At 47.9% G+C, this 22,628-nt stretch overlaps 1 protein-coding gene and 1 long non-coding RNA gene across 3 annotated transcripts; one reads left to right on the top strand and one right to left on the bottom strand.

The window, feature by feature from the left end:
- Positions 1–644: 644 nt before the first annotated feature.
- PPP1R3B (protein phosphatase 1 regulatory subunit 3B) lies at positions 645–9,824 on the top strand. 2 transcript variants are annotated; one of them, XM_082715856.1, is made up of 2 exons: positions 645–889; positions 7,524–9,824. In XM_082715856.1, the coding sequence occupies exons 1-2, from the start codon at positions 753–755 to the stop codon at positions 8,404–8,406; spliced, it is 1,020 nt and encodes a 339-aa protein (XP_082571982.1). In that variant the 5' UTR covers positions 645–752; the 3' UTR covers positions 8,407–9,824. The 2 variants fall into 2 exon arrangements, with proteins under 2 accessions (XP_082571982.1, XP_082571983.1); XM_082715857.1 differs by lacking the exon at positions 645–889 and adding an exon at positions 1,115–1,718.
- Positions 9,492–13,430, bottom strand: LOC309855496. The gene is made up of 2 exons (XR_014306835.1): positions 10,068–13,430; positions 9,492–9,972 (listed from the first exon to the last, which is right to left on the bottom strand). It is a non-coding gene; the product is annotated as an uncharacterized lncRNA (long non-coding RNA).
- Between the last annotated feature and the right edge of the window lie 9,198 nt (positions 13,431–22,628).

Genomic DNA, 22,628 nt, shown 5'->3' with positions numbered 1-22,628 from the left:
TAACAACTTTATAAGACCAGGTTACTGTAAGGCTTTCACAGTAACACCTGGAACCCCGACCAGCACAAAGCCAGCATCAGTGATTCCTTATTTTCGACACTATCATTAGAGCTGGAGCTACGCATCCCAGAGAGCCTCCACCTAACACGGAGGCAAACTGCACTTGGCACTCTCCAGCGGCCTCTCTGGGATTGGCAAATGATGGGGAAATTAACGGTCATGCGTGAAGCCCCTGGCTAAAGCGCACGACGACGGTGGACGGCTGGACAGCGCGGATGCAACCGCAACTACTACTGCGCCTGTGGGAAGGCTTTGCCCGGCCAGGACTTTGCTTGGGAAGAGGGCATTCGGCAAGCTGCCCGCGTGCCAGCCTTCTTGCTGTAACGGGACGCTCTTCTATAGGAAAGTGCCTCTGCCCCTTGGCGCCCGGCCCCACGCGTCTGATGAAACAGTGACCCCGCTGCCTCCTCCCCAGCCCCTGGACCGCAGCCCTATCACTCCCGGCGCGCAGCCAATCACGTGGCGAAGCGATGCTCTCCAAGACCGCGGCTCCGTGGCCATTGGTCGACGGCTCGCGTCCCGAGCGCGCCCATTGGCCGCGGGGGGCGTTCACGTGGAAGGGGTTCCGGGATGGCTTCCCAAGTGGGGAGAGGTGCTGGAAAGTTAAAGGGAGCAGCGCGGAAGCTGGGATCCTGAGTCTGGGTGACCCGCCACGGGGAGGAGGCGAGCGAGCTGCTCTCGCGCACGGACGGATGCGTCTGCCCGCCAAGGGCGCGGACCTGAGTCCCGGCCCCTGCTCCTGCGGTCGCCGCCGCTGCCCCTGCTACTCCCGCGCGGATGCTGCCGCGGGCTGGCGCCTCTGGGCATCGGGGCTTATGAGCTGCACCAGGTACGTCCCTCCCCAAGCCCTCGAGTCCCAGCGCGGGGCCGAGAAACGGCGGCGAGGGGCGCGCAGTGGAGACCTTCTTTGACCCCTGTCACTTGCACGTTCACCGCCCAACTTGCAGTTGCACTCCGGGGGTGGGCCACTCTAGACGGGGCTGAGGAGGACGTTGCTTCCAGGTGGGAGGCGGTTGCTTCCAGGTGGGAAGAGCAACCCAGGGACCAGAGGTGGGATGGAGCCTGGCTGGACCCACGTGTTCCGCTTTCGTGCGGGTCTGGCCGCCAGGGGTAGTTGGCGGTGGCTGGGGCTGAGACAATGGTACCGAGTTCGAACCTGAGACAAGGCACTTCCCGCCTGGGACCCGACAGTCCCCGAGGGTGTCCCCGAAGTTGGGCGGTGGGGCCTGGAGTACAAGGAAAAGTAGCCTCCACTTTCCCCGGGTCTTGGGTTCCCCGTAATACGCAAGGAAATACACTTGGGAGTCTCTCAGGTCGCTGAGGGCGACGGGGTACAGAGCCAGCCTCTGTTCGCGGTCTCCGGTCCCCAGGCAGGGGCTGTCCGGGGCCGGCGGGGGCGAAGCTGCCGCGCGGGGACGCTCGCGCGGCGCGGCTTCGACTGGGGTTGCCCTGCCGCCCCGCCCTGGTGTGATAACTTGGGCTCCTCCTCCTTGTCCTCCTCCCCCTGCGGGCCGCGTCTCCCGGAACGGAGCGCCAGCCGGGTCTCCCGGACACACGACGCTCACGTAGTCGGTGGCAGGAGCTTCCCCTGCCACCTCCCTCCAGGCTCTCCGATGCAGCGAGCCAACTGGAGAGGGGGCTTCCCCACGGCCCAAAAGGTGGGTGCGGGACAAGGCGCAGCGGGCTCACGGAGCTCACGGCGTAGGGGGGCGGGGTGCAGGCTGGTTGGACCGAGGGGGGCAGGGTCGCATTGACCTGTGCGATCTTCCAAATCTGGAAGCCCGGGCCGGCCTCCTGCCCCCCACCCCACCCCGTGCCCTGTTCGTGCCACTCTTTCTAAACCAGAAAAGTGGGTGTGGAGGGGACTTGCTAGCCAAAGAGAGGGTATAGGTCCTGGAACGACATACCAGAAGAGTTGGAGGGGATTGTTTATACCAACAATACCAGGGGGGTATTGTTTACTGCAGAAGGGGAGAAAACTTAGGACAGACTTGACTTGAAGACTTGGAGAGTTGCCAGAAGGTGGTGGAGCCTGTGGTCTGTGTGGCCAGGCCTCCCTGGGAGCCTCAGGGTCTGGGAGAAGAGAAGTTAGGGCTTTGAGCAGGGGTGGGGAGAAGAGGAAATGGTTCATATGGTGGGACTGTCCAGCAGCCAAGACTAAAGTGAAGACAGCCAGTGGACGCCCCACAAAAGTAAAGTAGAGGTATTTAAGGAGAAGTGAGAGGGAAGAAAAGAAGTTAGTGGGCATTATTGGCAACCCCGCGTCGGAGCTAGAAGGGACTTCCGAGGAGAAGGCCTAAGCCCAGAAAGGTTCAGTCAGTGACTTGCTCCAAGTGGCACAGCTAGGGGGAGGCCTTCCTAGGCTACTGCTCTGTGTTACGTGTTGGGCATTGTTCCGTGGTAGGTACTGTAATAAGCAGTGTGTGTGCGCACGTGTGTGTATCTCAGATGCTTTAGATGGTGACAGAACAGAAGAGCGCAAGTGAATTTTAAGACTGTGAATAAAGGCCCCAGTGGTCACAGGACAGAGGAAAACGTCAACTTTGGGGTGCCTGGGTGGCTCAGTGGGTTAAGCCTCTGCCTTCCCCACGGGTCATGATACCCAGGTCCTGAGATCGAGCCCCACATCGGGCTCTCTGCTTGGCGTTGAGCCTGCTTTCCTTCTCTCTCTGCCTGCTGCTCTGTCTACTTGTGATCCCTCTCTCTTTCTAAAAAAAAAGAGAAAAAAAAAAGAAAAAAATGTCAACTTTATTTATACTGCGTCAGCCAAATCTTTTGGGAGGGAGTAAAGCAGTGCCAAAGTGTGGATGGACAGGTCTGTTAAAAAATATAACCCGGGGAGAAAAAATAAAAAGTATAACCTGGTCATCTGGGTGAATGCTTATTACCTCGTGTCGTTCTGGTGTTCCTGGTGGGTTCTTGGTGCATCTAATTTTTCTGTCTTTTCTTATGAGAGTATGAGAATGGAGGGGAGGAATGTCTTGGGCTCGATACCAAAAAAAGATTTACTTCCTATAAAAGGCACAGCCCAAAGCCAATAGCTCCACTGCCTGAAACTGTGCTGATTCTCTGTTTCTCCAGAAACACACCATAACCTGACAAGCTGTCTTGAGAAGGTGCGTTGTTTGTCTCTAGTGGAACAGGGAAAGTATTACGCAAAACTATCCCTGTTCGCTTCACTTTTCACGGAGTGCTAGGGTTTGCCGCCTTCTGACCAGGAAAACTGAAATCCACCGTTAGGCCTGCCCCATTCGCCCAGGGGCAAAAATGATCTCCGAGGCATCTATGTGGAAGTCAAGTTTTTGAGACTCTGAATAACACTCATACTCTCAGGACCTTGTCGTGCAGCGAACCGCTATTGAATCCTGCGTCATACTGTGCTGGTTCAAATATGGGTCCGTGTCTTCTCCTTCTGGCCTTTCCCCTGGCCAACCTTGGTGACTCATATTTCTCGGCCTGGGAAACGGCTGAGCAGCTAGGAGAACATGTCAGGAGAGGGAGGCCCGAGGTGCAGCCTATGCGCACCGTGTTGGCACTGATCATTTTTATGTCATTTTTTGGATAAAACACCTGTCTAGGTGCCTTCCTTTCAGAGACTTTGGAGACTTACCTTGTCCATCTCCATTGCTAGGAGTGCTTCTGGGGGATGATGATCCCTGTCCCAGCCCCCTGGGAAATTCCTGAGCAGAGGGCCAGGAAGGCCCACATCAAATCAGCATTTGGGTACCCTGATTATCGTAGAAGGATCTGGTTCATCAAAGCTGGAATCTACCCGTGAGGATAGGCAAGTGGCCAACAGTCGGATCGTACCCTGATTGAGACCACTGGGATTCATGTCCTCACCTCCAGTTACGGTGTCACTTAAATAGCAAAGGGATTCCGGGCAGTGGTTGCTTAGCAGGGCCCCTGAGGCTGAAGCCCTCTTGGTAACCCTTCAGCACCAAGTAGTGAACTTTTTGCCTTTCGTGGAAGAATTGTTGCAAAACCAATGAGGCTCTAGGGAGTGCCAGTGGAGTTGTTGAGTTAGCTGGTACTGACCAGAACCTCACCTTCTGACCCCCAGCTCTGCTGGTTCTGACAGTTTGGTCATAAAAGGGATCTCAGGTCCAGAAGGACACACACTGGGTCCAAAGAGTGAAACTTTGCTAAGGTCTTCAGCTACCGTCTTTTTCATCCATAAGATTAAAAGCCCAGAGTGGCTATAGTTAACTACAAGTGAGCAGATTCTTTCACTGATCAGCTTGTTTTAGAATTCTCTTTCCAAAGTATCTTGAGAGTTTCCCAACCTTTTTCTAATGAGCTGTTTGAACGTTGTGTGGAGAAGCACGGATGAGGTGCGGGAAATCACGTATTGAGGTTGGTTTGCAGGCTTGAAGGGATAGAGAAGAGGTTGGAGAACTTATGGTTGACCTTGTGCTGACTCAGGCAAGGAGGAAGGGCTGCAGGGTCAGAGGAGGAACCCAGCCGCCTGCAGTTCACGCCCACATTGTCAAGGGTAAGCAGAGGGGGAGGGGCTGAGATGCAAGGCTTTGCCCGCTTTGGGGGTATTTTTAATCCACATTTAATTTTAAAAGAATTAAAACAACTACCTGTGTTAACATTAGACTGAAAGTATAATTCCAGTGCATTCTAACGAAGTTTTGCAGTGGGGGAATGTAAAACTCAAGTACTTTGTAACTATGGGGTGGTTTTTTTTTTCTCACATTGAACCCGTTAGCCAACCCACTGACCCTGTGTAAAGCTATGTTGCCCATTTCAGTGAGAACTTTTCCTTTGCAGAACAATTGCCTGGCTACAAGAACAGATAATAGAAAGCAAATTTGCTCCTAAAATTTTCACTCATTGATTTTGTTAAAGGGGAAACAGTAAGACAAATGTCCTTCAGACATTATCCTTTAGATAAGAACACTATGGCTATAAATTACTGTTTTGTGTCTCTGAATGTGTGTTTTTCCAGTCAGTCATCACCAAGTGGTTCCCTGCATCCTAGGGAATGATTATATTTCTTTTGGAAAATGGGATCAAATCCAATGTGTCTTTGTTCTTATTGTTCTTTATGTATTTGGTTAATCAAAATCAGAAGTTGAAAATGAGATGTTTATTGGACTGAACTAGTGGTCTCAGCTCCTGGCAGAAGACAAGCAGCATTTTGCCTTTTGATTCTCCTTCACTACTACCATTACCCTGAAGCCCCCCACCAGTGGGCAGGAGGAGGGCCTGCCAGCAGGCACCCCCCAAAAAACACCACATACCTACCCTTTGCCATAGTGAGGGGGGAGAGGCTTGGGATCTAATCTAGATCCTGTGTTCTGTGGTTCGCAGACTAGAGTTTAATACTGGTTTCGTCCCTGACTTCTCCAGGTAGCCCACTGTAACTATCAAATCAGAATATAAATTGGCTATGGTAATTAGATGAGAAAAGTGGCTTGGCTTTAGTGAGGCTATAGTGTTGGATGGGAGAGGTTTTTGGCAAGTCTTAAATATTTGAGGCATTTTATTAGATACTTTTTTTTTCTCCCTGATTATAGAAGTGATGTTATTTTAAAAAATACAAGAAACAGAACACAGGAAAACAAATTTCCTGAAATGCCTTTACCTGGATTTTTTTTTTTTTTTTAAGATTTTTATTTGCCAGAGATCACAAGTAGGCAGAGAGGCAGGCAGAGAGAAGGAGGGGGGGGGCAGAGAGCTAGATCCCAGGATCAGCCTGATCCCTAACATCATGACCTGAGCCCAAGGCAGAGGCTTAACCCACTGAGCTACCCAGGCGCCCGCCACCTGGATTTTGTAACAGTTTTAAGTATATCTCTAGTCTTTTTTCTGTACATATACCTAATACTTTTCCCTACAAGTCTAGTCTCTATGTACAATTTTATCTTCTCTATTTTTTACATTAACAATATATTATAACTTTTTTCCATGCCACTTAAACCTTTTTTTCCAAATACTGGTTTTAGTAACGATACAAAATTTTATGGCTGGATGTTGTATACCTAATTTAACCAGATACTTATTACTGGTTCTTAGGTTTTCTCACCTTTTCCTCCCTCTATTGCTGCATTGGACATTTTAGTACATTAAACCCCATGCATTAATTCCTTAAGTTTAATACCTGTATGTGATATTAGAACCAAAAATGATATGAATATTTAGAAAGGTGCTGATTTAGACTAATCCATGTATTCATATTATTTTTTAAGTTTTTTTTTATGATTTTATTTATTTGTTTAAGAGAGAGCACAATGAGGGAGGAGGGTCAGAGGGACACGGAGAAGCAGACTTCTGCCAAGCAGGGAGCCCAACTGGGACTTAATCACAGGACCCTGAGATCATGACCTGAGCCAAAGGCAGTCACTTAACTGACAGAGCCACCCAGGTGCCCCTTCATATTATTTTTAAAAATCTATACTAACTCAGTAGGTAAAAACAGGCATTGTTTCCTAATCTAAATTCTCTAATTATAAAGTTGGATGTTTTGTGTATTTCTAGGACAATTTTAAGATTTTTTCATGAATTTTCCATTCATGCTCTTTGCTCATTTTTCTATGTGGCTATTTGACTTTGTTATTGTTTTGTAAGAACTCTTCGTATACAAAGATATTAACTCTTTCCTGCCATACTTTTTGTAAAATGTTTCCACAGTTTGTCTTTAATCTTTTTTTTTTCACTTACAGAAAAATCTTGTTTTTATGAAGTCAGATTTAACCTGATCTTTAACAGGATTCTCTTTGTCTTTTATTCTTATAGAGGTTATCTTCACTATAGAAAAAACAAATATCCACCTATATGAAAGGTTAAAAAAAAAACTAAATTATTGGCATTTTTAAAAAGAAAGTTATACTGGCATATAAAAATCTAGTGTACATTATGTCTGTCTTCACAGTTGAATTCCACTGTCTAGCATAAGACTTGGCATATAATAAATACCAATCAGTATCTGTGAGATGAGTGCATTTCTTTTGGGGCCCCTGGGTGTTTCCATCTATTAAGCGTCTGCCTTTGGCTCAGGTCAGGATCTCAGGGTCCACGGATTGAGTCCCACATTGGGTTCCCTGCCCAGTGGGAGTCTGCTGCTCTCTGCCCCCTCCCTGCTTGTATGCTTGCTCTCTATCTCAAATAAATAAAATCTTTAAAAAAGGGGGAAAAAGCGCATCCTTTTGTAATTCCCCAAGGCACTCTAGCCTCCTTAGGGCTCCAAGAAATCCTAATAGAAATACCTGTGAATTTAGTTTTAAAACCAGCGGCTTCCTACTATTTTTTGTATTTTAACCCCCCCACACACACACTTGACACTCTTAATCTCCCCTGAAACCAAGGTCGTGCTGGCCCACACTTGAGTTAATGCCCAACTGCAGCTGTGTGGGCAGAGGCGGAAGGCAGACGTGGTTTGCCAGCCCGTTGCAATGATGCCTTGAACGTCTGTCTGATCTCCTTGCCATTTCTTTCTCTTCCCCTCTGGCCAGGGTTCTAGCCTATTCATCTAACCGCATGATGGCTGTGGACATAGAGTACAGATACAGCTGCATGGCCCCTTCCCTGCGCCGAGAGAGGTTCACCTTCAAGACCTCACCGAAGTCCAGCGAGCCACTGAGGCCGTGCATTCAGCTAAGCAGCAGGAATGAAGCCGGCGGGATGGTGGCCCCCACGGTCCAGGAGAAGAAGGTGAAAAAGCGGGTGTCCTTCGCAGACAACCAAGGGCTGGCCCTGACAATGGTCAAAGTGTTCTCAGAATTCGATGACCCGTTAGATATTCCCTTTAACATCACCGAGCTCCTAGACAACATTGTGAGCTTGACGACAGCAGAGAGCGAGAGCTTTGTTCTGGATTTCACCCAGCCTTCCGCTGATTACTTAGACTTCAGAAACCGGCTTCAGACCGACCACGTATGCCTTGAAAACTGTGTCCTGAAGGACAAAGCCATCGCAGGCACAGTGAAGGTGCAGAACCTGGCGTTTGAGAAGACGGTAAAAATAAGAATGACATTCGACACCTGGAAAAGCTTCACAGACTTTCCCTGTCTGTATGTGAAGGACACTTATGCCGGCTCGGACAGGGACACCTTCTCCTTTGAGATCAGCTTGCCTGAGAAAATTCAGTCTTATGAGAGGATGGAGTTTGCCGTGTGCTTTGAGTGCAGTGGACAGACGTACTGGGACAGCAACAAAGGGAAAAACTATAGGATCATCCGAGCCGAGCTGAAAGCCACGCAGGGTGCCACCGAGCCACAAAACGGACCCGATTTTGGAATATCCTTTGACCACTTTGGGAGCCCTCGGTGTTCCTACGGTCTGTTTCCGGAGTGGCCGAGTTATTTAGGATACGAAAAACTAGGTCCCTACTATTAGACCCTGCGTGTGCCGGAGCATGGCAGAGCAGGTGCAGAGGAGCCTCGCTGCGGTCACGGGCGGGTGGAGACAGAAGCCAGGAGAAACGCAGAACTGCCATTAGGCACAGTCTCTGAAAAGAGAGGATCCTGTTCACTTTTCTAATTACGCCAGCTCAGCCAGCCAGGTTTAGGTGCCAGGACTGGTTTCATACTCGGAGTACCGGTGGGGTGCTCGTCGGCTCGGCATCCAGGGTGGCCACAAGAGTTGGAGCAGGGTGGCAGGGCTGGCCTGGGCCTGGGCAGGGACCAGGCCCGTGGGTACTGCTGGTGACACTAGGGGATGGTGGCTTCAGAGTGAGGCCACCAGGGGTGCACCCCAGCTTCCTGGGGAAACCGCCCCTGCCCCCTGGGATGTGAACGGTCACTTGGAAGTCACTCCATCCCAGCCCGCTGCCCCGGGACCCTTGTCATCGGTCTCTGGGCGCCCCCCACACCCCAGCCGAGCCCCTCCTGCCTGTTGCTGGCGTTCCTTGTCTACACGTGCTTAGCTTCACACTGCAGCGCTGTGCTTTTTTATTATTATTATTTTTTTTTTTTGCATTTTGTTTCCTTCACAGTTCATCTGATGTTCAGGAAAAGATAATCAAGGTAAATTAGCCTGTGACGGAAACAGGTGCTTCCTCTTTCTGACGCCACGTATGTGTGCTCCGGCAGAGAACAACATACCAGTTGTCAAAAGAAACTAACCCCCATGCTGGGCTCCAGACTGCAGGCTTTTCTGATAGGCAGGACAGAGGGAGACACCTGTAGCTCTTCCTCTCGGCTTTCGGGGGAACTTTCGAAGTAGCTTTCGAAGTACTCACTCCTACCCTGCCTCACCAGACAGCCCAATGACAAGATTTGTTGGAACTTGCCCGGCTAGTTTGCAAGCACCTCATTCTTCACGGAGGGATTTTAGACTGTCCTTTCCTCGAGAGCCCTCCATGCTGTGTTCAGGACACGTTGTTTGGTTTGGTTTTGACTGTGATCTGCACGACCCAGGACTCTTTGCAAGCACCCAGGGACTTTGATTTGGGTGTTCTTATTTATGGTGTGTGAGTCTGTATAAAAGGGATAGAGGAGAAAGCCCTCACCAAGTTCTCAATATTTTATTTTCAATGTGTGGCAACTCTGAAATATCAGAGATTAATTATTCTTACCCATATTGGACCATGAATTAAAAGCCCATTGGTTCATACTGTCGTGAGACTCCTGGGACATTCACGGACGGATGGATCCCGCAACGCTATGATTTTTCTGGGGTGAGATTGGTTTGTACTTGGGTGTGTTTAAAAAAATATTTTTACATATGTATTTGGAGAAGGTTGGGTTTTTTGTTTTTGTTTTTGTTTCTTTTGTGTTTTGTCTTTGGAGCTTAATTAAATGTCTCATTTTCCATTTGCCTGATCTTAGTAAAGTGGGATTTTCCTAAAGGAGGCAAGCAGAGGGAGGCACAGCGGCCTGGATTTGGAGGCGCAGTCACCTGACTCTGCAGGCAGAAAGTCGTCTTTTGCTTGCATATTCCAGATTAATTAGAAAAGGCCTCCTGGCTTAGGATACGAAAAACTAGGTCCCTACTATTAGACCCTGCGTGTGCCGGAGCATGGCGGAGCAGGTGCAGAGGAGCCTCGCTGCGGTCACGGGCGGGTGCGGCTTGGTCAATTAGTATCAGGCAGGGATGGAGTGTCTTGGCTTCTAGTTTTGAGGTTGGTTTTTTCTTTTTTTTCCCCCCCTTTTTTTGAACTTCGAAATGTTTTGACTTTTTAAATGTTTTTAAGTGATGTCTGATGTAATTCTTGTTCCTAAAACTGGCTGTTACTCATCTGCGATCTAGTGCTTTATTTTTTATGCCTCTCCCACATGGGTAGGACTCGGGGATGACATAATGAATGGGGAAAATGGCCTTTTTATCTCGTGCTGAAATTGGGCAGATTGGTGTTTTATCTAGACACGCCGACATCAAGTACGCGAACGGTACTTTCAGTGTTAGCAAATCTGGCGATCAGAACGATCGATAGTGCAAATTAAAACCAAATGGAAGCAAGCCATTTTATACAGGTCGTGAATTTATTTTGTTTTTAGAAGTCCAGGCCCTCTTCCTCCAAGTCAAGAAAGTTACAGGGTGCCCTGTCATGTACATGCTACCAGTCTAAAAGTCACAAGATGATTCTGTATTCAAAAGAAAAATGCCTCAAGAGACTCCTGTTCCGATTCGGTTTTCAGTAATGGTGGTCTTAAGACATTCCGGGGTCAAAATCTGAAATACGGTGATTCAGCAATAAGTAGCTCTTACAATGGCCCTAAGTCGCCTCCTCCGTCATTCTTCACTCTTCAGCTCACCCCAGCTTTTTTGCTAGGAGCACTGGTTGCCAAGCCGCACCAGTGCACCTGGGATGCCTGCCCTACCAGGCAAGTCCTCACCTGCCCCCAAAGACCCTTCTCTGACTAGAGAATGTGGTTGTGAGACTTCCCTGTCAGCCTCGTGGTTCAGGGAGGCAGGGGCATCTGAAGAATATTATCTTTTATTCACCAGTCTCTCTTCCTTGGGTCCAGTTGTGCCGCAGGTTATCAACAGAGGGTCCCAGGCTCTGCAGAACCCTCCTCATTTCGGAGCTCGTCATCCGTAAATAGGTCTACACCCTTCAGACAGTGACGGGTTTCTTAGTTGCAGACAGACGTCAACTGCAGCCTGACTTGGGGGGGGTGCCCCTCACACAGCTGGATTCAGTGATGGTGACTAATGTCCAATAGCCCCAGTGCCCTTTCCAAGTTGCCCCCCAAAGGGCGGGCCTCCCACCGAGGGTGCCCTTGTCCAGAAATGGGGAAGCAGCTCCATTTCTCTTGTATTTATTTCCCCCAAACGCCCTGGGGAGCATTCACAAATCAGGTGCAATAAATAAGCGGGACTATTTGAGAAATACATAATAAATAAGCTTTCAGTGTTTCTTGGAAGATAAGAAGCATTCGAATGGGTTTCTTTTTATTTAAGTATTTTGATGATAGGGGAAGTGGTGAGAAATAATGGGAGTTCTGTAGTTCTCCAGAAATTAAAACAGTTTCAGAGTCAAGATAGAATTTATTTTTTTTTTCTCTAAGGTTTCATTTTAATGGTGGCAAAACAGGACTCTTTCAGTGTTTTTTAAAGATGTAAATTTCGAACGGCTAAAAGAATGTTTTGTGGTTTTGATCTTTGCATATAATTTGCCTTTTTAAAAACAAGCATTACTTGTAGTCACGTGGATGTTCAATGGGTTATGGGTATGTTTATAAACCAAAAAAAGTGTCTGTTCATTTTTTAGAAGTGCTCGTTTTCCAGGTCTTCCCTCTCAGTGGACAGTGAACGAAAACCTTGATTGTCTTTCATTTTGTTTGCTCATCGAAAATTCCTCCACTGGGTGTGGTTTGCTAGAGCAGGCCCTGTGGCTCTCTGCTCTTGGGGGGGGTCCCGATCTCGGAAACTGGGGATGAAGAGTCAAAATGGGATCTTTCCCAGGGCCTCGAAGACACTCTGGCATCTTCTCCGCACTTCCCAAAGTGGACACATGGGACTGGGCAGGGAGTCTGTGGTTTCAGATGGCTTCTCCTTGGTATGGTTGGAAAGCTGTGAATGTTTCGGCAGTTTCGTGATCAGTTCTAGAGCCTGTCGGACCTGTGAGGATGATGTGTCACTTTGACTTCAGCGTGAATGGAGAACCGAAGGCTCGTCTTCACCCGATGCCTGAAAAGTGCCTTGTCAAGAAATGTCCACATGTTTTGAAAAAAATATTTTTGTAAACAAAGATAAAGGGGAAATGCACTTTAAAATCACCAGAATGGATGTCTTGTGTGTGGTGTAAGAGAGTGGTTCGTTTGTATCTCAAACGCAAAAATGTAATAAAGGTAGAAAACACAAAACTGAAACCGTTCTATTTTAAAAACTGATGTGATTCTGGGAGTCAGAGGCTTGTGATAATTTTTTGTATGATTTTCTTTATTTTTTTATTTTTTTTATTTTAAGTAATCTCTAGGCCCAACATGGGGCTCGAACTCACGACCCCAAGATCAAGAGTCGCAAGCTCCACCGACTGAGGCAGCCAGGTCCCTGGGCAGAATTCTTTTCAGGCATTGTGTTTCCACATATAGAATGTAGGTTTTTCAGAGGGCTAGGTCTCAATCGGGCTGAGTTCGAAAGCTGAGACACACAGGGAGGGTGGTAATGGCCGTTTCGCTGTCACAGTGGTGAAGGCCGGTCACAGCTAGTAAAGGAGAGCTAGAGAAGCACAGGGCCAGCATGTTCTGAACCCATTTTTATTGATCTGAGGACTTGTCTCCCTCCCTCTCACTTGCTCGTGAAGCATATTTTTAGGGCTGACTGTTTCTAAAAGTGGGAGAACTGTGACCAGCCATGATAGCTCATAACTGCTTGTTCAGACAAACTGGAACCAGCAAAGCCAACGAGCTCCCCGTGGGACCTCTGCTCCTTTGGGTGTCAGACACTCATCCTAAGTAAGATTTCCAGACATCTTTTATTTCAGACTTCAATGGGATGGAGGGTGGGGCAAATTGCTTCCAGATGCTTCCTGTAATGCAGTGTGCGCCACACCACGAAGGCCAGTGGGAAGGTAGAACATATCAGACTCAGCACCTAGTGAGTAAATTCAAAAAGGGAGCTACACACATACCTGCCTTTCTCAAGACTGTCCAACACCGCCCACAGTTTGCCTTACCAAAAATGGGAAGGGGGAAAAATCAACAGTGGTTTTGATGAATGTCTAGTTGAGATTCAGTATGATTTTCATAATCATTACATGATTCTAACTTGCGAGACATCTCAGAGGTGTCTGGAGGGAAAAAAAAAAAAAACAGCACAAAACACTTTGCTAGGGCATTGTCTCCAGATTAGCAAATATCCAGCTCTGAATTATTCAGTTGAACGTTTACGGCTTATCTATGGCGTGCAAAGCCTGCCAGGTGCTTTTTCCTCCTCAACCCCTCCAAGAGATAGTCATGTGTTAGATGAATCCTCTGACAGCCAGGAAAAGCAGTGCGTCCTGCTGCCTCTCGGTATCAGGAGTCAGGAAGGCTGGGTCCTGGCCTCAATACTGTTGTACCTTGTCCAGTGCTCGATCAGAGGGGCTCCGAGTGTTCTTCAGCCAGGATAAGACAACCAGGGGATCTAGTGGTGCCCCAAGTACTTAAGAGTCAGCCAACATGTTCATTTTAAAAAATGCTTCTAAATATAAACTTGTAAGAAATATCACGTACACCACTTCCATTCTTTGCAAGAATCACAGGAATGAATAGCATTCCAGACAACAGCGTGGACGTCATAAAATCAGTGTGCAAGCCGGAGAGATAGCAGCTCGCGTTCAAGGGGGGAAGAGACGAAGGCCCTCTGTGTGTCCTAAAGTCACAGAGCCAATCCGTGACAAAGCCGGGAGGACCACATGGGTCCTTTATTCTTTTTCCAAGAACTCTCACCCCCCAACACACTGGAGTCACTCTAACAGAACGGACACTGAAATGGTCAATTCTAAAGAGTAAGTCCCTCCTTCCAGAGAGATGCAGTCCCCCGGGGGAGGAGTGAACACGCTTGGCTCTATTTTTTTTTTTTTTTAAGATTTTATTTATTTGACAGAGAGTGAATGAACACAAGCAAGGGGGACCAGCAGGTAGAGGGAGAAGCAGGCTCCCCACGGAGGAGAGAACCCGACGTAAGGCTCGATCCCAGGACCCTGGAATCACGACTTGAGCAGAGGCAAACGCTTAGCGGAGGGAGCCACCGGGGCGTCCCAACACGAATGGCACATCCCTCCCAAAGGCTTCCTCAGCACGTGTGAGGCCCAGAGGCCACGTGGAAGCATAAATCCAAACGGTACATATTTTGGGTATGCAAGGGCCCAACTCAATGTGATGGGTGGCAGGAAACCATGGAAAGGCCCTGTGGCTACAGAGGCATTCTAGCCCACAGGCAGAACTTGTAGCCTCGACATCATCTTCCACCATAAGGGAAGCTCTCTGTCATGGCTCAGGAAGGCTCTAACCCCCCCTCCCTCTCCCTTCTCCGTGAAGAGCCCTCAGTGAGGAGACAGACAGGGAATCTCAACAGAGGTTCTTGTTCACATGGGATTCTCCTGTAGGTGACAGGTTTACTTGGCATCATTCATCTCACACACATGGACGTCCCTCCCTACACTTGGGCCCTCCGCTGGACTTGAATTTGGCACAGGGAGGATGAGGAGGCATAACGTTCATTTTCCTCTGGGGTCAAAAATAGTAATTATGATCTGGGATCCCGGGCCTCCACCCCAAAATGCAGGATGGGCTGATTCAGTCAGGGGTTGGCAACCTTTGTCTGTAAAGAGCCAGAAACTAACTATTTGGGGCCTTGAGGGGCCCCCTGCAGCCTCTGTCACATATTCTTTCAAAAAAAAAAAAACCAACAAACAAAAAAAACCCCTTTAAACATTTAAAAACTGTTCATAGGTGTGGGTTGTGCAAAAATACAAAATCAGGCCAAGGGCTAGACTTGAACTGCTGGCCGCAGGGTGCTGACCCTGGTTGAAAAGCTGTCTAGGAGGAGTGAGACGTCAGAGTGGACTCTCAGACCCTCAGCGGAGTCCCAGAGACAACTCATCAGTTGGCTCATTGAGAGACCCTATGGTCGATGACCCAAATAGGAATGCTTTCGAGAAGGAGCAGAGGTGCCCTGAATTACCACAAAGCACTCCACGTGTGAGCTACGAGCAGCCCAAGGAAACCCTGGGGAGCAATCCCTGCCATGCTCCCCTGTCCCAGGGCCGGAGGGATCCTCTTAGTCCTTGGAGGGACCCAGAGAGCCCAGGCTGGTTTGGGACTGGAATCAGTTCTGGCTGGATGGTGGGCTGTTGGTTTTTTGTTTTTTGGCTTGGTTGGTTTTTTTTTTTTTTTTTTTGGATGGGTTATAACAGAGCATGATTTCGTCTGTGGTTTCAATGTGTTTATGTTGGTTAGGTTTTCTGTTTCCTAATTGTAGTGCACATGGCCAAGCGCCCTCTGGAAACTCCAGTCAATTCAAAGAGGAAAGGGGTTATTCATGGTTTGGACATAAGTCCTACGGCCTCATCCCCGTGCACCCCGTCCCTTCCCAACAGGGCATGGCAGAGCTCCCTGAGAAACTGTTTACAGGGACAGAGGCAGAATTTAGCTGTATTGCAGGCCTCACTCCCCACAAAGTAACCCTGAAGGGCTCCTGGGAACTTGGCCAACTACACGGTCTCAGCTCATCTTTCTCTGACGCAGCAAGTTCAAGAGGCCCTCAGAAGCACAGGAAATCGAAGAGGTGGGAATTCCTCTCCGAAGCACCCAGGGCCTCCCCTCCTGCGGGCCCTCTCTGTCCTGCAGACACACACGCTCTTCCTTTTAGATGGATCACCTTCTCCTGGCCTTCACCCTCAGCTAGAACCCAAGGAAGGTCTGCAATGCCAAGGAAATCCTACTGTTCATGCTGTGGGGACTTGGAAAGGTTTTTACGAAGCTCCAGTATACCCAAGGAGGACTCCACCAGCAGAGCTCACGCAGGGACACCACACACCATGACATGCCCTGTGACAGCTGGTAAGAAAGAGAAATGCCTCACTACCCGCACTGGGCCTGCCCCCAGGGCCACCTAGTTAATTGTCCTTTGGTAGAGACACCCCGGTCCCACCTGAACGTGGAACGAGCTAGGTGACATTTCACAGATCTTATTACCATATCATTTGACCAAAAATTATTTTATTATTAACCATTTGCCATCAATCAATTTTCTACTGAAACGAACTCTGACACATCCCCCAAATATTTTTGTAAATCCTCTAGGCACCCAGATTTGCACATTCGCTCACGCAATCAAGCACCTGTTCATCCCAGTTTTCCAGTCTCCAGAAGCTTTGCCACCGGCTGCTCGATCACCTCACGGCCTGAAATCCTTATTACTACACACACACAATGAAAAGAAAAACCGAAGAAAAATTATTTTCTTTCCAAAAATCTGGTCCATTTTACACTAGTCCATTGTTCTACTCTCAAAATGGCGAGTTTCTGACCCAGGCCTTCAGGCCGGGTGTTCTGTGTTCCAGCCAGGACTAAGGGCAGCACCGAGTGAGAACCACAGCCCGCCGCAGCGAGAGCAGAACGGAGTGACACAGGCCTTCATTCTCCTCCTCCTCTCCAGCATCTCTCGCTCCTGCTCTGCTCGGCTGGGCATCCCTGCTATCTCCCCAGACAAGGGAGTGCGAAGGAGTTGTGGGTCTCCGAGCACAACCTCAGCTCTGAGGTTCAGCCGCCTCAAACGGTGGTGGTTTCCAAATTTTTACAAAATGCTGGAATCTGTTCCTAAACGAAATCTGATGTGAACCCAATTTGTAATAAATTGAAAAGGTGCTGGCTAAGGTAGAAATTGCAGGAAGCAGGGGACCACACCCATTTCCCCCTCCCCGACCCCTGAGGCACTTCCTAAGGGGGAGGGGTGGGGGGGACGGGACCCAGAAATGGGGGTGAGAAGCTTTTCCTTAGAGTGCAGAAGTTACAAGTCTCCTGCTTCCGATGCTAGTGAATGTAGTTCAAGGATATCCTGTAAAATAAAACAAAAGCAATCTGGCAAACAAAACTTCTATGGGAGCGAAACACAATTTAACCCCATGTTACGCAAAAGGACTTGCGTTGGAGTTCCCTATGATCGTTCCTAAGTGTCTCACATTTACATACAAAAACTGAACTTCCTGACAAGGCGACTTCCATTCCATACTAACAATAATACACAAAACAAAACTACTGAGTACTTCTGTGGGCAACATTGTAGTTAGGGCCAAGTGCTTCTGGGACTATGGAAAGAAAAAGACCATCATTGCCAAGCTCTATACAATCTCTCCGGTGACCATGTTAGCCTTTTCTTCTCCTGAACCGCACATGCTTTCACTCCATTTACTGGCATCAAACTAAGCCTGGGAGCACCGGGGTGGCCCAGTGGTTTCAACTCAGGTTGCAATCTCAGGGTCAAGAGAACAGCCCCTCACTCCCCGCACCAGCTCCGCGCTCAGCACGGAGTCTGCTTGTGGATTCTCACTTCCTCTCCCCCTGCCCCTCCTGCTCGTGCTCTCTCTCTAAAATAAGTAAATAAATTGAAAGGAAGGAAGGAGAGAGGAAGAAAGAACAGAACCAAGCCCAGACAGCACTCGTTTCCTTTAAAAAAAAAAAAATATAATAAACTTGTGGGGCGCCTGGGTGGCTTAGTCAGTTAGGCGTCTGCCTTTGGCTCAGGTCGTGATCCCAGAGTCCTGGGATCGAGCCCTACGTCAGGCTGTCTGCTCAGTGGGGAGACTGCTTCTCCCTCTCCCTCTCCCTACTTCTCCCCCCTGCTTGTGCTTGTTTGCGTGCTCTCTCTCTGTCAAATATAACATTTTAAAAAATATTTTAAAAAATTGAAGTTGTGATTTTGAGATAATTATAGATTTGCATGCAATTTTAAGAAATAATGAGAACTGGGGTACTGTTTACCAGGATTCTCCCAACGGTAACATCTGGGGAAAGTATAACACAAGGTCACGATCAGGGTGCTGACATTGATGTATGTGGTCCAAACATCGCAAACGCCTCCCACGGTGTCCTTTTATAGTCACCCTGCCTGTCCTCCCCTCCCCTCCCCCACACCATCCCAACCCGGGGGCCTTGACCCCTGGTAACCACGAATCTGGTGTCCCTCATGTATAATTTTGTACTTTCGAGAATGTTGTATAAATGGAATCAGACGGTATGTAACCTTTGGGGACTGGCTTTTTCCACTCAGCATCCTTCCCAGCAGAGCCATCCAAGTCGTGTCATGTATCCGTGTGTTCCTTTTTATTGCTGTGCACCTTCCACGGACAGACATTGCAGTTAACAATGACTATCTTGAAGAGCACTTGAGTTGCTTCTAGTTTAGGCCGATTACAAATAAAACCGTTATGAACGTCCACGTACAGGTTTTTACATGAACTTAAGTTTTCCTTTATCTGCCGTAAATGCCCAGGAGTGATATTTGCAGGGTCATAGGCTAGAGCCATGTTTGGTTTCATAAGAAACTGCTGAACTGGGGCGCCTGGGTGGCTTCGGAAGGGAGCCTGCTTCCTCCTCTCTCTCTCTCCCTGCCTACTTGTGATCTGTCTCTGTCAAATAAATAAATAAAATCTCAAAGAAAGAAAGAAACAAACTGTTGAACTGTTTTCCAGAGTGGCTGTCCCATTTTAGCACACCACCAGTCATGGACGCAATGTCTTCACATCCTCACCAGCTTTTGGTTGGGGGAGGGTCACAATTTTTTATTGTAGCCATTTTGAGAGATGCGTAGTGCTCTCTCCTTGTGCTTTTTTTAAAATCTTTTTTAAAAGATTTTATTTATTTATTTGACAGAGAGAGAGAGATCACAAGTAGGCAGAGATAGAGGGGGAAGCAGGCTCCCCTCTGAGCAGAGAGCCCAATGCGGGGCTCGATCCCAGGACCCTGAGATCAGAACCCGAGCTGAAGGCAGAGGCTTAACCCACTGAGCCACCCAGGTGCCCCCTCTCCTTGTGCTTTTAATCTGCTTGCCTTAATGGATGATTAAGGTGGACATCCTTTCACAGATGGCTTAGTTTCCAGGTCTCTACCTTTGGCGGTGAAATAGCCATTCATATCTTTCACCTATTTTCTAATTGGAATGTCTGGAGATTTTTTTTGTGTGTCTTTTAACTGTTGAGTTTTGAGAATTCTTTACATATTCTGGATGCCAGCCCTTCGTCAGATGTGTAGTTTGAACATATTTTCTCTTAATCGATACCTTTTCCCCTCTTCACATGGACGTTCTCAGAGCAAAAAATTTTACTTTTTATCAGTTTGCCATTTTTCCCTTTATGGGATCCTTTTATGTCAAGTCTACGGATTTTTTGCCTAGCTCAGGATCCCAGAGTGTCCCCTATGTTCTCCTCTAAAAGTTTTATAGTTTTGCATTTTAAATTTAGTTTTTAAAGATTTTATTTATTTATTTATTTATTTATTAGAGAGAGAGAGACAGAGACAGAGCACAAGCAGGGGGAGAGGCAGAGGCAGGGGGAGAAGCAGATTCCCTGCTAAGCAGGGATGCTGACTCGGGCTCTATCCCAGGACCCTGGGACCATGACCTGAACCAAAGGCAGATGCTGAAGCCACTGAGCCACCCAGACGTTCCCGCATTTTCAATTTAAGTATATGATTTGATTTCACTTTTGTTTAAGTGAGAGGCTCAGGTGCAGGCTCATTCCTTTTGCTTACAGAAATCTACCTGCTGCGGCACCATGCGGTGGAAAGGCTGTCCTTTTTCCATGGACATGCTTCGTGCCTTTGCCAGGAAGCAGCCGGGCGTGCTTGTGTGGGTTCTCTATTCTGCCGCACGGGGTGTCTTTCCCTCTACCGTCAGCACACAGCCTTGATTACAGCAGCTTTATGGCAAGAGAGTTAACATCAGGAGAGTGATTCTTCCCACTTTATTCTTTATTCCTCTTTTTCTCAACTGCTTTAACAATTCTAAGGACTGTCCTCTCATACGAATTTTAGAATCATCTACAGTGGCAATTTGAAGTGGCTTTGTGCCATTCTTGTAATTGCACGGGTGTACGCACATGTACCCCCCCCCCCCACACACACACACTGAGAAAGCAAAGTTCAGAGCTTAGTATCCAGAGAGAGGTCTTTCTAGTGTTATCATACACTATACTTTCACTCTCTGTTTTTCTTGTCGCTTTGCCATCTTTGTGCTGTGGTTCAGGATGTGGCTGTGAATCATAGTATTTCATAAGGACCGAGTACAAAAACTCAAGAACCACAGACGGTTGGAGAGCATGACGTCCAACCTCCAATTTGACAGGCACACGCAAGGAAGCCGGAGACATTAGGAGAGTTGCTGAAAGTTGATCGGAGTTTCTTGCCAAAGCCGGCTTCCTAGTAGGGCTGTGACTGCTGACCAGAGCCCGGATGTCCTGCTCCTCGGCTCTGAACTTGAAGTAGCACAATCCACAGCAGGGCCATTTGCCCGCCTAGATCAGGTCATTCTTGCATCAGTTCTATCAGCCCATATATGTATCAGAGGCAGGGATGGAGGGGAGAGGAAATATAAAAGGGCTTTATTTCTGCCTCTGATTCTGGCTTAACCAGTTCAGTAGTTTATAAATTTCAGTCCTATCTAAAATGTAAATGATGGAGGTGGCCAGTAGACTACAGAAAAATAAACATGAGTCCTAACTCAGTGTTATGGTGAATGGCCTAACTGGAGGGGGGAAAAAAAACACAAACAACGAAAAACAAACAACAAAAAAAAAACCCTTGAGCCATCAACTTCTAATCAGCCCCTAATTGCAAGTCACTGTGGGCAATTGCCTAAGTGTACCATTCCGCCCCTTGCCCTCAAAGGGCTTACAATCAACTTGGAAGGGCTCACAGATCCTTATTGCCCAAGTGACGGGAAATGCGAGTTCATCATTAGGTAACCGTCATCCTGACTATAGGAACGCATTTATTTTTCCGGTGCTCCTCTCAACAGAAGTCAATACCGCCTTGAGGATGAATAGTCTAACCTCTTGGTGAGAACCACTGAAAAATCAACTGTTTCTTTTTGTTCTTCTTTCATGAGGCATGAGGCATGTCTAGACCGGTTGAAAAGCATTCTGCTGACTTAGCAACATTAGAATTCGTGCTGACAGCTCGATTCCTGCCACTCTAGCCAAGGCCAAAATGCACTGCCCAAGGCACCGGCACCCCCCACCCTCCTGGCGATAATTAGAGTCCTGCAGTAGACTTAGAGACCCAGAAGACCTCTTGGTGTCAGTAGCCCTATCATCGTGGTACCATATGGTACCACACCGGTTTGTGGTGCAGCAGCGAACAAAGAAGAACCTATTGCAGATGATTGCAATTTAGCCTTTGATACTTTTTCTTCTAATTAAGAAACACAAATCTGACTTCCTCTTCTTTCTAACCTACTTCCAGCAGTCACTGGGCAGGAGCAAGCAGGGGATAACAGGGCCGGGGCCAGGGTGGTATTGGAATGAGGTCGCAGGGGCAGTGGTGACAGGTACTAATGACAACATTTACAAGGACAGTATCAGAGGATGGCAGGCAGGCAGCCTCACTGAGCTGGGGGAATGGTTACGGAAACGTACTAAGGACAGCGGGAGCAGAGCAACAGAAAGAACAGATGTAAAGGTATGTGTACCCACACACATATGTGGGTAGGGATGTGTGTATGTATGAAAGTACACGCATTTCTGAGCTCTGCCCACTGAGAGGGCCTGTGAGAAACAACCCTCCAGGACCACTTAGGTGGCACACTTAGGGCACACTTAGCCCCCAGATCTTGGCTTCTCAGTATCACTGTCCATGAAAAGGAATCAAGGTCTCTTAGAGAACTCACTGACCCAGAGCTGGACCAAGGGAAGTACGAAGTAAGCCAAGAGTGGCTTACTGTAGAGCCAGTGCCCGAGAATGATGGGCACGAGTCAAAAGGACACAGAAGCCAGGTTCACGGGGTTTCTGGGTGTCAAAGTCTAGGTCAATTTGAACATCAAAATAATTAACGATAATAGTGCATTATAACCCACTGATGAATAGCTCGTTTGTTTATAAGCAAATGAATGAACTTAAGAATGGGAGATGAGAAAGTTCCTCCTTGCAATACAATGCCAACCAATAAATGTGTAAGGAATGATACAACTAGAAATTGTCCCATTTGGCAAACATCATAGTGATAATAAATTCAGGCAAGGAACCTCAATGGATTCTAATGCAAGTAGGTGAAAGTTGAATGAGTAATGGATATTTACATGGTACTTATTAATTATAAAAGAAAAAAGTAACTTGACAGTGGAGACACGGGGTAGACATTATCTTAATCAAGTGATCAAAGTGACCACTGGGACACAAAGTTAATGGGACAAGGTGACAGCAGGAGCCACCTGATAGGGAGCAGTAAGAATACAATATCCCATATGTGACATTCCTGCTCAAAGCGCATAACGTGGGGCCAGCCAAAAGGAAGCATGGGGCAAACCCACCTTAAGGGTCATAAAGATCAATGACCTGAAACTCATTCCAGGACTAGAGAGACTAGATCACGTGATCCAGGCTTGGACTCCGCTAGCAAGCACATCAGGGATGAAAGGGGGCTTGGGGGAAATGTACAGAGTTCTTCGCTCCATTCCTGCAAGTTTCCTGCAGGTT

Source organism: Mustela nivalis (genome assembly GCF_964662115.1).
Source record: "Mustela nivalis genome assembly, chromosome: 20".
In the NCBI taxonomy this organism is placed as follows: Eukaryota; Metazoa; Chordata; class Mammalia; order Carnivora; family Mustelidae; genus Mustela; species Mustela nivalis.
Note: the sequence above shows the minus strand (reverse complement) of the source record. Positions and strands in the feature narration are given on the sequence as shown.